The following is a 13,665-nucleotide window of genomic DNA, read 5'->3' on the forward strand; positions in this document are numbered from 1 at the left end:
ATTTGACAGAGCTTGAATAATCTTTTAAAGAATAATGGGTAAATGTTGCACAATCCAGGAGTGGAAAGCTTTTAGAGACTTACCCAGAAAGACTCTCAGCTGTAATCGCTGCCAAAGGTGCTTCTACAAAGTATTGACTCAGGGGTGTGAATACTTATGTAAATTAGAAATGTCTGTATTTAATTTTCAATAAATTTGCTAACATTTCTTAAAACATGTTTTCACTTTGTCATTATGGGTTATTGTGTGTACATGGGTGAGTGATTTATTTTTGATCAATTTTGAATTCCGGCTGTAACACAACAAAATGTGAAATAAGTTAACAGGTATGACTACTTTCTGAAGGCACTTTATGTTCTGTTTTCTCAATATACCCACATTTATCAAACATATCCCCAGATCTCATAACATCCTCATTTAACCTTCATTAATTTCCCTTGGTACTCACACATGAATCATGCACCGACACACACATATATACACACACACACACACACACACACACACACGTCTCAAAATACAGACACACACACACACACACACACACACACACACACACACATACGTCTCAAAATACAGACACACACACACACACACACACACACACACGTAGACACACACACATACGTAGACACACACACACATACGTAGACACACACACACATACGTAGACACACACACACACACGTAGACACACACACATACGTAGACACACACACACATACGTAGACACACACACACATACGTAGACACACACACATACATACATACATACGTAGACATACATACGTACATACATACGTACATACATACGTAGACACACACGTACACACACACATACATACGTAGACACACATACACATACGTAGACACATACACACAGTACTGTAGATGGATGTGAGGAGTTTAGATGAAGGCAGTTGCCTGTCGGTAGTGTTGTCAGACCTCACTTCTCTTCTCTAGGTGATTGAAGACCAAGAGGAGACATCCAACCTTATCTCACCTTTTCACACTCGCTGTTGTTGCTCTCCATCTCTCTGTTCCCCATAGGAACTCTCCTACTAATGGCATCTCTCCTCTCTCACTCTCTGCCTCTGTCTCTCGCTCACTCTTTTACACGCTCACTTTGTGTGTCTCTCTCTCTCTGTCTGTTTCTCCCTCTCCCTTTCTCTCAGGTGTTCATTCTCTTTCTTTCACTTTTCATCTCCCCATTGGAACCCCTCTCTCAATCTCTCTCCCCTTCCATCATAAGCTGTGTAACAGGGGTAAGAATTGGGTAAAATATGTGAGCTTTCTGCTTCTCTCTCTCTGTCGCTCTCTCGCTCTGTGTTATGGTCGTTAAGTGTATGCTAACAAGACCCAGGTGGCCAGTGAGGGGAGGGAGATAGAGGAGTCGAGGTTAATATGACCTTCCCCTGGAAAGGGAGAAAAGAAAGAGTACATAGAGAAGGAAGGGTGGGAGTTAGAGAGAGATTGGTGTCCCCCATAAAGCTAAATAATCCATCTGTACATATCTGGTTCATTTGCTGAAACCCTGTTAATAATGTTTAATAGTCAGTCGGCTAACAATATTGGAGAAATTTATATTATATTGATTGGTCCGTTCAAGTCTCCCGATGTAACGTCACAAACACCTAGTTTAGCAATAAAAAGGCTCTCCGTTGCCTTCCCATGACAATGGTGCATTTTCTAATGCTTGTAGATACAGCATTCTTACACCACAGTCTATGTCGGTAAATAGATTGGATGAAGTCATCCGATAAGACATGGTGGAGCGAGTCAGTAGGAGAGAACCTTGTCAGTGTAGATCTGTTGTTCCTCCCCAGCCATAACACCACGTACTGATAGTTCCCAACAGAGAAGCTGCAGGAGAGCCATGCCACACTCCACGCAGAGACATGCCTCATAAAATACACGCACACTACCTGTCACTTCACATACTTTAAATCACAGTTCTGTGCTATGTGGTGGCTTTGGGGTGGGTGTTTTGTGATTTTGTTGTTTGAGGTTTTGTTTTAGGCTTGTGTTTTTGTATAAATTAAATGTGTATTTCGGATAGAATTACGATCAGACACCGTACAGTTATTATATTTGTGTGTTCATATTTTTCTGATTCCAAGATCAAAAGCTACATCTCGCTCTTTGAAAGAGCCAGCTATTGTCACCGTTCCCTTGAGTAAGGACCACCCAAACTGCTCATTGGCTGCTCTCTGCTCCAGCTTCTCCAACTTAATGTGTGTTTGCGTGTACACACACATTCTAATGTATAAAGCATAATATGTTAGGTACAAAATGACGTAGTTTAGGAGTGCAGACAGCCGGCCTCTAACAGACAGACAGATCTCGTGGGGTTTGGTAAAAGCAGAAGACTAATTTCTGTCTCGTTTGAACTAATAAAGTCTTCTTCTTCAGCTAGAGCCGTGATCTAGCCTTGTTCAGCCTTTGCTATGTCCCAGAAGGTACCCTATTCCGTTGAGAGTACACTACGTTTGACCAGAGCCCTATCTAAGCAGTGCACTATAAAGGGAATAGAGTGCCATTTGGTTGGCAGCCCTGAGTTTGGCCTAGCTATAGTATATGTCTTCTCAGGCTCATGGCGTAAACACAACATGATGTAGTGAAATATTTATCCCTCCAAAGCCTGTTGTTACCATGCTCCTCTCGTTAACTCTGGGTTAATTGTCTTTGGCTGTGGGAGAGAGAGGGGTTATACTTTATACCTTACATCCTGGGATGAGATGGAGAGAAAGAGGCAAGATGTGGGAGAGAGTTAGGGATTAGGGAAGAGAGGGAAGGGATTAGGGAAGAGAGGGAAGGGATTAGGGAAGAGAGGGAAGGGATTAGGGAAGAGAGGGAAGGGATTAGGGAAGAGAGGGAAGGGATTAGGGAAGAGAGGGAAGGGATTAGGGAAGAGAGGGAAGGGATTAGGGAAGAGAGGGAAGGGATTAGGGAAGAGAGGGAAGGGATTAGGGAAGGGGTTGGGGAAGAGAGGGAAGGGGCTGGGGAAGAGCGGGAAGGGGTTGGGGAAGAGCGGGAAGGGGCTGGGGAAGAGCGGGAAGGGGCTGGGGAAGAGCGGGAAGGGGCTGGGGAAGAGCGGGAAGGGGTTGGGGAAGAGCGGGAAAGGAGAGGGTTGACGTTAGGGAAGAGAGGGAAACGCACACGCAGACAGACCGGCAGACACGCGCACCGGCAGACACAAAGGTAGAGGGTTAGGGAAGAGTGGGAAAGGTAGAGGTAGGTGGAGACAGGAGAGAAACACACACACGGTCTTGCCAGGACAGAGAGTACATATTCATATAGAAATTGAGACAATGCCATCCTTTCTGAGAAAGAGGTGGAGAGAGGAAGGGATGGAGAGAGGGAGGGTAAAAAAAAAGGACTCAGACAGAGGGCAAGAAAGAATGAGACGGGAAGATCGAGGAAGACTGAGAGAACAATAGAGGGAGAGAAAGATGGAGGGGAGAGAGAGATGGAGGAGTTAAAAGGATTAACTGTGCATCAATATTTCAGTGGGAGCCTTTGTTGAATAATGCAGCCGTTGCGTCAGACAGTGTTTCCCTCTCTCCGCTTGGTCCTGGGTGCTGACGCACGCACGCACGCACGCACGCACGCACGCACGCACGCACGGGCATTGACATACATACACTGAGTGTACAAAACATTAAGAACATGCTCTTTCCATGCCATAGACTGACCAGGTGATTACAGGTAAAAGCGTATTGATGTCTCTTGTTAAATCCACTTCAATCAATGTAGATGAAGGGGAGGAGGCAGGTTAAAGAAGGATTTTCAAGCCTTGAAACTATTGAGACATGGATTGTGTATGTGTTCCATTCAGAGGGTGGATATTTAAGTGCCTTTAAACGGGTTATGGTAGTAGGTGCCAGGCGTACCAGTTTGAGTCAAGAACTGCAACGCTGCTGGGTTTTTCACGCTCCACAGTTTCCCGTGTGTGTCAAGAATGGCCCACCACCCAAAGGACATCCAGCCAACTTGACACAACTGTGGGAAGCATTGGAGTCAACATGGGCCAGCATCCCTGTGGAACGCTTTCAGCACCTTGTAGAGTCCATGTCCTGATGATTTGAGGACAACATTGAGGGAGGTGGTGTTCATATTTGGTACATCAGTGTACAGTTGTAATATAGGCCTACAGTGTACTGGTATTCACCTAGTTCACCCACAGTTCTCTCTCTCCCTCCATCTCCTTTCCTGTTGCTACCTTGTCCCAGAGCCTGTAGGAGTTGAACAAGAGCAAGGGAACTGTACGCATTATCCCTGGGCACTTCGTCTGAGTGTGGTCGCTTAAGAGAGATTGCTCACCCACATATAAACACCTGCCTCTCCATCTCTCTCCCTCCTTCCCTATTTCTCTCTCTCCTCCCATCCAACTATCTCTCTCTCTCTCACACACACACACACACACACACTGTTGTGTTGTGACTGGGCCAGGCAGGCAGTGTTTCTATCATGTAAGTCTGAGTTTTTCCCTGGGCAGCTTCAATAGACAGACCTGCTCAGCTCTGCAAAAGCTGGAAGCACCTGTCACAGCCAGTTTATTCCAGTGGACTGTGTTACGGTTGTTTCTACACATACTGACACACACACACACACACACACACACACACACACACACATATACTCTCACTATACAAGCCTGCATATTAACATACTGACACACACACACACATAGTATACAAGCCTGCATATTAACATACTCACACACACACACACATACTCTCAGTATACAAGCCTGCATATTCACATACTGACACACACACATACTCTCAGTATACAAGCCTGTATATTCACATACTGACACACACACACACACACATACTCTCAGTATACAAGCCTGCATATTCACATACTGACACACACACATACTCTCAGTATACAAGCCTGCATATTCACATACTGACACACACACATACTCTCAGTATACAAGCCTGCATATTCACATACTGACACACACACATACTCTCAGTATACAAGCCTGCATATTCACATACTGACACACACACACATACTCTCAGTATACAAGCCTGCATATTCACATACTGACACACACACACACATAGTATACCAGCCTGCATATTAACATACTCACACACACACACACATACTCTCAGTATACAAGCCTGTATATTCACATACTGACACACACACATACTCTCAGTATACAAGCCTGCATATTCACATACTGACACACACACATACTCTCAGTATACAAGCCTGCATATTCACATACTGACACACACACATACTCTCAGTATACAAGCCTGCATATTCACATACTCTCACACACACACACACACGCACACACACACATACTCTCAGTATACAAGCCTGCATATTCACACACACACACACACACACACACACACACACACACACACACACATACTCTCAGTATACAAGCCGGTATATTCACATACTGACACACACAAACATACTCCGTATACAAGCCTGCATATTCACATACTGACACACATACTCTCAGTATACAAGCCTGTATATTCACATACTGACACACACAAACATACTCTGTATACAAGCCTTCATAATCACATACTGACACACACACACATACTCTCAGTATACAAGCCTGTATATTCACATACTGACACACACACACATACTCTCAGTATACAAGCCTGTATATTCACATACTGACACACACACACACACACATACTCTCAGTATACAAGCCTTCATATTCACATACTGACACACATACTCTCAGTATACAAGCCTGCATATTCACATACTGACACACACACAAACATACTCTCAGTATACAAGCCTGTATATTCACATACTGACACACACACATACTCTCAGTATACAAGCCTGCATATTCACATACTGACACACACACACATACTCTCAGTATACAAGCCTGTATATTCACATACTGACACACACAAACATACTCTCAGTATACAAGCCTGCATATTCACATACTGACACACACACATACGCTCAGTGTACATGCCTGCATATTCACATACAGACACACACAGGCTCATTCTAGTGTACTGTATTCACTCTAGCATAAGCTAATAAGCTAGGCACACACAGTACATATAGACACACACAGTACATATACTAATACATTTAGTCAGTGTGTGTGTGTGTGTGTGTTAGACGGGTTGTTATTCTATATTAGTATATCCACGTAGATATCATCATCAGTGTTAATTTTAGAAGACTTGGCAGGAGGGGGTAGCAAGCTGTGCTGTTGGATTGGAAAGTTTTCTAACTTATGAGAACTCAAGATGGCACACACACAAGTTACAAACACACACACATGAAGAAAAACAGAGCTTACAGTACACGTATGCGCGCACACACACACCAGGACATTGCATCTTTCTGCTTCGCTAACACCATCATAAATCAATGGCAGCACAGTAATGGTGTTCATATCAGCAGCACCATCTGTTCTATAGAGGACACACACGCATTCCATCATGACTTATACTGCAGTATTCTCTTGGTGGTCATTAGACCGTTGTCAAATAAGGCTCCTCTTGTAGTGTGTGTCTGTGTGTACCTATAGTACAGTGACTATGTCCCTGTCATGTTCGTTCCCTCCCTTGCCCCTGTCTTCCTCCGCGTCATGTACCCCACATGTACACACTGTCCCCAGCACATTGTTTCATTGAAAAATACTGCACCAAACATCTTAGTTAGATGTACAATTGATACTGCACCAAACATCTTAGATGTAAAATTGCACAACTAAGATCTCTTCGGCAAAATGTCAAAATTAATGACAGATTTCTTGGAATAATTCAGACTATTTTGAGGAAGTATATCCTGGCTACGGCATGTCAAAATGGACAAACAGTACCATTTCTGCTTTTTCCTCCTTTTTCAAGCATAGGTCTTCCAAGGCAGTATGCGAGCGCACTCGTTTGGTTCAGCTAGCCGTGTTTGGCCAGGCATCAGCCGAACTGAAGCATGCTGACCCCTTCAGCAGGAACCACATTCTCTCTGGGGTTAGAGTTTGGAGGATGTGGAGTGAAGTCCTCTCCTCTGTGTCATTCTCCTTTTCTTTATTCGGTCTCTTCTAATCCCTTGCTGGTGGTCTGTCTTTATTCTGATCCCTTGCTGGTGGTCTGTCTTTATTCTGATCCCTTGCTGGTGGTCTGTCTTTATTCTGATCCCTTGCTGGTGGTCTGTCTTTATTCTGATCCCTTGCTGGTGGTCTGTCTTTATTCTGATCCCTTGCTGGTGGTCTGTCTTTATTCTGATCCCTTGCTGGTGGTCTGTCTTTATTCTGATCCCTTGCTGGTGGTCTGTCTTTATTCTCATCCCTTGCTGGTGGTCTGTCTTTATTCTCATCCCTTGCTGGTGGTCTGTCTTTATTCTCATCCCTTGCTGGTGGTCTGTCTTTATTCTGATCCCTTGCTGGTGGTCTGTCTTTATTCTCATCCCTTGCTGGTGGTCTGTCTTTATTCTCATCCCTTGCTGGTGGTCTGTCTTTATTCTCATCCCTTGCTGGTGGTCTTGTCTTTATTCTCATCCCTTGCTGGTGGTCTTGTCTTTATTCTCATCCCTTGCTGGTGGTCTTGTCTTTATTCTCAACCCTTGCTGGTGGTCTTGTCTTTATTCTCATCCCTTGCTGGTTGTCTTGTCTTTATTCTCATCCCTTGCTGGTTGTCTTGTCTTTATTCTCTTCCCTTGCTGGTTGTCTTTCGATCAAAGGATATTTACAAGAGAGATTGAGTGTTTGAGAGACTAGGAGTTTTTGTGCGCACGTGAGTGTGTGTGGAGGGAGCTGTTTTTCTTTCCTCTGAGACTTAATCACACTTTGCTCCCCCTCTCCTCTCGGTATGGGGTACCACCTCCTCCATCACGAGAAGCTGTCAAATAGGAAGAATAGTACTAGTTTTATATCCATCCGTTACTACAAACACCTTCTCTGTTGTCAACAGGCAGGCCACAGGCATGCACGCATACAGACACACGTATACACGCACACAGACACACAGACACACACACAACACTCCAAGTGCAGCACTACCTAGAGTTATCTAGGGTTAAAAGCATTGCTGAAAGCAGTCACTATCTATATCCATGGGTCCATATCTGTGTTGCCCAGTCTGGGATTAGAATCAGCAGTCTTACAGCTACAGTACAGGGTTTATTTATTATTAACTCGCCTCACTGTCTATCTCTCCTCTCTCTCCAAATATTTATATGGAAATGGAGGGTGTGTGAAAGAAAGGAGTGGGGAGAGAATAAAATGAGAGATGGAGAGAGAGAAATTTCGAGACATCTTAGTGGTGTTAAATATTGAAGACCTTTGTCTTGTTGTGTTGCATGGTTATGTAAGTGATCTGAAAGGGAATCACCTACCGGACCTTCTCCATCTCTCCAGCTCTCCATCTCTCCTGCCCTCCATCTCTCCTGCCCTCCATCTCTCCATCTCTCCTGCCCTCCATCTCTCCATCTCTCCTGCCCTCCATCTCTCCTGCCCTCCATCTCTCCATCTCTCCTGCCCTCCATCTCTCCTGCCCTCCTGCTCTCCATCTCTCCTGCTCTCCATATCTCCTGCTCTCCATATCTCCTGCTCTCCATATCTCCTGCTCTCCATATCTCCTGCTCTCCATCTCTCCATCTCTCCTGCTCTCCATCTCTCCATCTCTCCTGCCCTCCATCTCTCCTGCCCTCCATCTCTCCTGCCCTCCATCTCTCCTGCCCTCCATCTCTCCTGCTCTCCATCTCTCCTGCTCTCCATCTCTCCATCTCTCCTGCTCTCCATCTCTCCTGCCCTCCATCTCTCCATCTCTCCATCTCTCCTGCCCTCCATCTCTCCATCTCTCCTGCCCTCCATCTCTCCTGCCCTCCATCTCTCCATCTCTCCTTCTCTACTCCACAGAAGCATACCTCATTAAGTCTAAACAGACATCCTGTTGTTCCTCCTATTTGTTTTAATGAGACCCTCCATTCCTCTGTCTTCATAGATCTAGAATAGTCAGCTTGAGGCCTTATGGAGCTCAGTCACCCCACTTCACTGCAGCCTGCTCCATACGCTGCTCACACAGTAGTGTTGGTATTCCACAGACCGTGGCCGAAACCCCTGCAGAGGTTTGTAGTGTACAGACCGAGCCATTACACAGCATGGGCCTCACACTCATAGACTAGAGATAGGGGGGTACAGCGTGGCAGACAGTCAGACACACCACACACACAAATATTAATGAATGCTACAAACTCCTCAAACACACAAAAGGGGCCTCATTTGCAAGCTGTACTTGCAGGGGAATGGAAAATGAGACCCCTTTTGTGTGTTTGAGGAGTTTGTTTGATTCATTAATATTTCTGTGTCTGTGGTGTGTTTGTGCGTGCGTACATGTGTCTGCGTGTGAGAATATGTGTGTACTTGAGTATGATGGTACAAGGGTACTACTACTAATACTGCAACAGTTGACGCTGCACACACACTCTCGGAGACAGACTCTCGGAGACACACACTCTCCTCAGACCCACATTAACAGCTGAGTCTTACAGTCAGACTTGTCCTGGTTTTTCCTCAGACCCACAATAACAGCTGGGTCTTACAGTCAGACTTGTTTGGTTTTTCCTCAGACCCACAATAACAGCTGAGTCTTACAGTCAGACTTGTCCTGGTTTTTCCTCAGACACACTAACAGCTGAGTCTTACAGTCAGACTTGTCCTGGTTTTTCCTCAGACCCACAATAACAGCTGGGTCTTAAAGTCAGACTTGTCCTGGAATTTTTCCTCAGACCCACAATAACAGCTGAGTCTTACAGTCAGACTTGTCCTGGTCATTTTTTCTGTGTCCTCAGACCCACAATAACAGCTGAGTCTTACAGTCAGACTTGTCCTGGTTTTTCCTCAGACACAATAACAGCTGAGTCTTACAGTCAGACTTGTCCTGGTTTTTCCTCAGACCCACAATAACAGCTGGGTCTTAGTCAGACTTGTCCTGGTTTTTCCTCAGACCCACAATAACAGCTGGGTCTTACAGTCAGACTTGTCCTGGTTTTTCCTCAGACACAATAACAGCTGGGTCTTACAGTCAGACAGATGGAGTTGAGGAAGTGGAAATATGTTCTGCAGGGAGATAAGTGGTGTGATGATGCTGTCTGTTTTCATTGGCTTGATAAAAGAGCGAATATGAATATTATTCTGGGAAATGTGGAAGATTGGCATGTCTTCGTTTGAGACACCTCCTGCGCGCACACTTGATATGATTGACTTGGCGCCTTTGATAGTGGATTCCTGAGAGGTGGAACTTCAATGAAAAAATTACAGCTTAGCAGGTCGCATTAAACTGAAACGGTTAGCAAACGTGTGTGTCTGTGTGTCTGACAAGACCAAACTGCATCACTGATCTATTATCAGACAGGCTCTTACAGGGTACAGTACAGCAGTGGTAGGAGCTTAGAGACACACTTAAACTGATAACTCTGTCTCTCTCACTCGGTCTCTCTTGCCCCTGCTCTCTCTCTTGCTCTCCCTCATAGTGGTGGAACGTGGAGAAAGGAGAGGCCCTCCAGACCTTCTACCCAACAGGAGCCAATCTGAAAAGGATCCACGTGTCACCTGACTTCTCCACCTTCGTCACCATCGACAATATCGGAATCCTCTACATCCTGAAGAAGGTGGAATGAGAGGGAGGCATAGCTCATAAGTCTAAAGTGGTTTCCTTATAGCTCATTAGTCTAAAGGGGGCGTAGCTCAATAATGGAAATAGTTCTCGTCTCCTCTCCTTGCATTGATCTGAAAGAGCCAGACAGGTGAGAGCCAATGTCCGTTAGTCATCTGCCATGTTGCGTTCTCAGATCAGAGTAGGTGAAGAACAGGAGATCTGCTAAAGGACAATCATTTCTCCTGCTCTGCCTTCTGCATGCCACAACAGTCAAACAATCACAACAAAATACATCATTTCTCCTGCTCTGCCTTCTGCATGCCACAACAGTCAAACAATCACAACAAAATACATCATTTCTCCTGCTCTGCCTTCTGCATGCCACAACAGTCAAACAATCACAACAAAATACATAATTTCTCCTGCTCTGCCTTCTGCATGCCACAACAGTCAAACAATCACAACAAAATACATCATTTCTCCTGCTCTGCCTTCTGCATGCCACAACAGTCAAACAATCACAACAAAATACATCATTTCTCCTGCTCTGCCTTCTGCATGCCACAACAGTCAGAACAATCACAACAAAATACATCATTTCTCCTGCTCTGCCTTCTGCATGCCACAACAGTCAAACAATCACAACAAAATACATAATTTCTCCTGCTCTGCCTTCTGCATGCCACAACAGTCAAACAATCACAACAAAATACATCATTTCTCCTGCTCTGCCTTCTGCATGCCACAACAGTCAGAACAATCACAACAAAATACATCATTTCTCCTGCTCTGCCTTCTGCATGCCACAACAGTCAGAACAATCACAACAAAATACATCATTTCTCCTGCTCTGCCTTCTGCATGCCACAACAGTCAAACAATCACAACAAAATACATCATTTCTCCTGCTCTGCCTTCTGCATGCCACAACAGTCAAACAATCACAACAAAATACATCATTTCTCCTGCTCTGCCTTCTGCATGCCACAACAGTCAGAACAATCACAACAAAATACATCATTTCTCCTGCTCTGCCTTCTGCATGCCACAACAGTCAGAACAATCACAACAAAATTGATATCCTGACAAAATGAACTATTGTGCTTTTCTTATTGTATCAGGGGACCATAGACAAAAAGCATTTGATTCTTACTGCACTGGGGTAAATTGTATGCAATATGGAGAGAATTTTCTATGCTCTTTTTAACTAGGAAAATCTATGCTATAATGAAATGCACCAGCATTATCTGTTGTGATTCTACGGTGATGTTGTCAAACACAGTGAATTGGTTTTGTATTTCTAAGTGCCCAATGAGTCTTTTGCTTTGTTAATGTCGTGGCACTCTGCAAATGTTCATGATTGTGTTCTGTCGTCTTAAACAAAGTACATGTATTTTTCCCTGTGAAGTTCGGGCGGCAGGGAGCCTAGCGATTTAAGAGCGTTGTGCCAGTAACCTAAAGGTTGCTGGTTCAATCTGAGCTGACTGGGTGAAAAATCTCTCTATGCCCTTCAGCAACACACTTAACCCTAATTTGCTCTTGTAAGTCGCTCTGGATAAGAGTGTCTGTTGACTAAAATGTAAAGGTCTAAACCTGTGTATTTGGAGTCACTAAAGCCTTAAAGATGGATTCCGCAGTATGGGGAAGCCTACCCACCACTTTTTTTTAAATTCAAACCTTGACCTAAGGCATTTGTCAGAATAGCATCTGTCGACTGTTTACTATCAAGTTCAACACTGTTTAGGACATTTTATACACTAATTATATCAATAGAGCCTGTTTTTTTTGTGTTTTTTTTTGTACAAGTCCTTTTTTATTGTATATATCTTGCTTTCATACATTTAGTTTTCTTATTACTACTGATCCACGCTCTAGTGAGCTTTAATAAGGCACTATGATTTATCTCTTGTGGTCTGTATCAAGGGCATGGCCTTGTTCCAATACTTTGACAATGTGTCTTTGCTTCCTTCCTTCCATCATTGCTTGTCGTCATCTCTGATCTGACGCTATTGAATAGCTGACCGATTGCTTCCACTTCATGGCTGACAATCCAGAGTCATTTCAAATCTGTGAATTTTTGAAAGGAAAGGATGTGTTTTCAAAGTATTCAATCTGGGCCTTGTTTTTGATGTCAGAACATGTGCTCTTACCTATTGGTGCTTTAAGTAAATCATCAGAGGAGGTCTCTCCCTGTCAATCAAATCTGTGAAGTCTCGAGGTGATCTCAGGACATGAATACTGTTATGGTAAAGTGCTTGTGTGTGGTCTGTAATGTATAATGTTTTATTCTCTAAGGTATTATAAGACAGCAGGTGGCTTACATACTCCTCTAAATGTGTCATTAAATCATTTGATGTTCACTGTCCAGAGCATAGGGTAGTATTTGATCTGCACTGAACAAAAAAAACACATGTCAAGTGTTGGTCTCATGTTTCATGAGCTGAAATAAAACATTCCTGAAATGTTCCATACGCACAAACAGCTTATTTCTTTAACAAATTTGTTTACATCCTTTTAAGTGAGCATTTCTCCTTTGCCGAGATGATCCATCCACCTGACAGCTGTGGCATATCAAGAAGCTGATTAAACAACATAATCATTACATATAAGGCCATTCTAAAATGTGCTGTTTTGACACACACCACAATGCCACAGATGTCTCATGTTTTGAGGGAGTGTGCAATTGGCGTACTGACTACTGGAATGTCCATCAGAGCTGTTGCCAGAGAATTGGATGTTCATTTCTCAACCATAAGCCGCCGCCAACGTTGTTTTAGAGAATTTGGAAGTACGTCCAACCAGACTCACAACCGCAGACCATGTGTAACCACGCCAGCCCAGGACCTCCACATCTGACTTCTTCACCTGCGGGATCATCTGAGACCAGCCACCTGGACAGATGATGGGTCTGTGGGTGTGCACAATCAAATAATTTCTGCACTGTCAAATGTCTTAGAGAAGCTCATCTGCGTGCTCGTCGTCCTCACCAGGGTCTTGACCTGACTGCAGTTCAGCGTCGTAACCGACCTCAGTG

General features: G+C 44.2%; 1 protein-coding gene across 1 annotated transcript in view; it reads left to right on the forward strand.

Moving 5' to 3' along the window:
* The window catches only part of LOC135515717 (apoptotic protease-activating factor 1-like), a 51,481-nt gene extending 38,383 nt beyond the window's left edge, over window positions 1-13,098 (forward strand). Inside the window, exon 28 of the mRNA XM_064939409.1 lies at window positions 10,507-13,098. Coding sequence (XP_064795481.1) covers window positions 10,507-10,653 — 147 coding nt within the window. The 3' untranslated portion in view covers window positions 10,654-13,098. The remainder of the gene's footprint in view (window positions 1-10,506) is intronic.
* The last annotated feature ends 567 nt before the right edge of the window (window positions 13,099-13,665 follow it).

Source organism: Oncorhynchus masou, chromosome 27 (assembly GCF_036934945.1).
Source record: "Oncorhynchus masou masou isolate Uvic2021 chromosome 27, UVic_Omas_1.1, whole genome shotgun sequence".
Taxonomy (NCBI): Eukaryota; Metazoa; Chordata; class Actinopteri; order Salmoniformes; family Salmonidae; genus Oncorhynchus; species Oncorhynchus masou.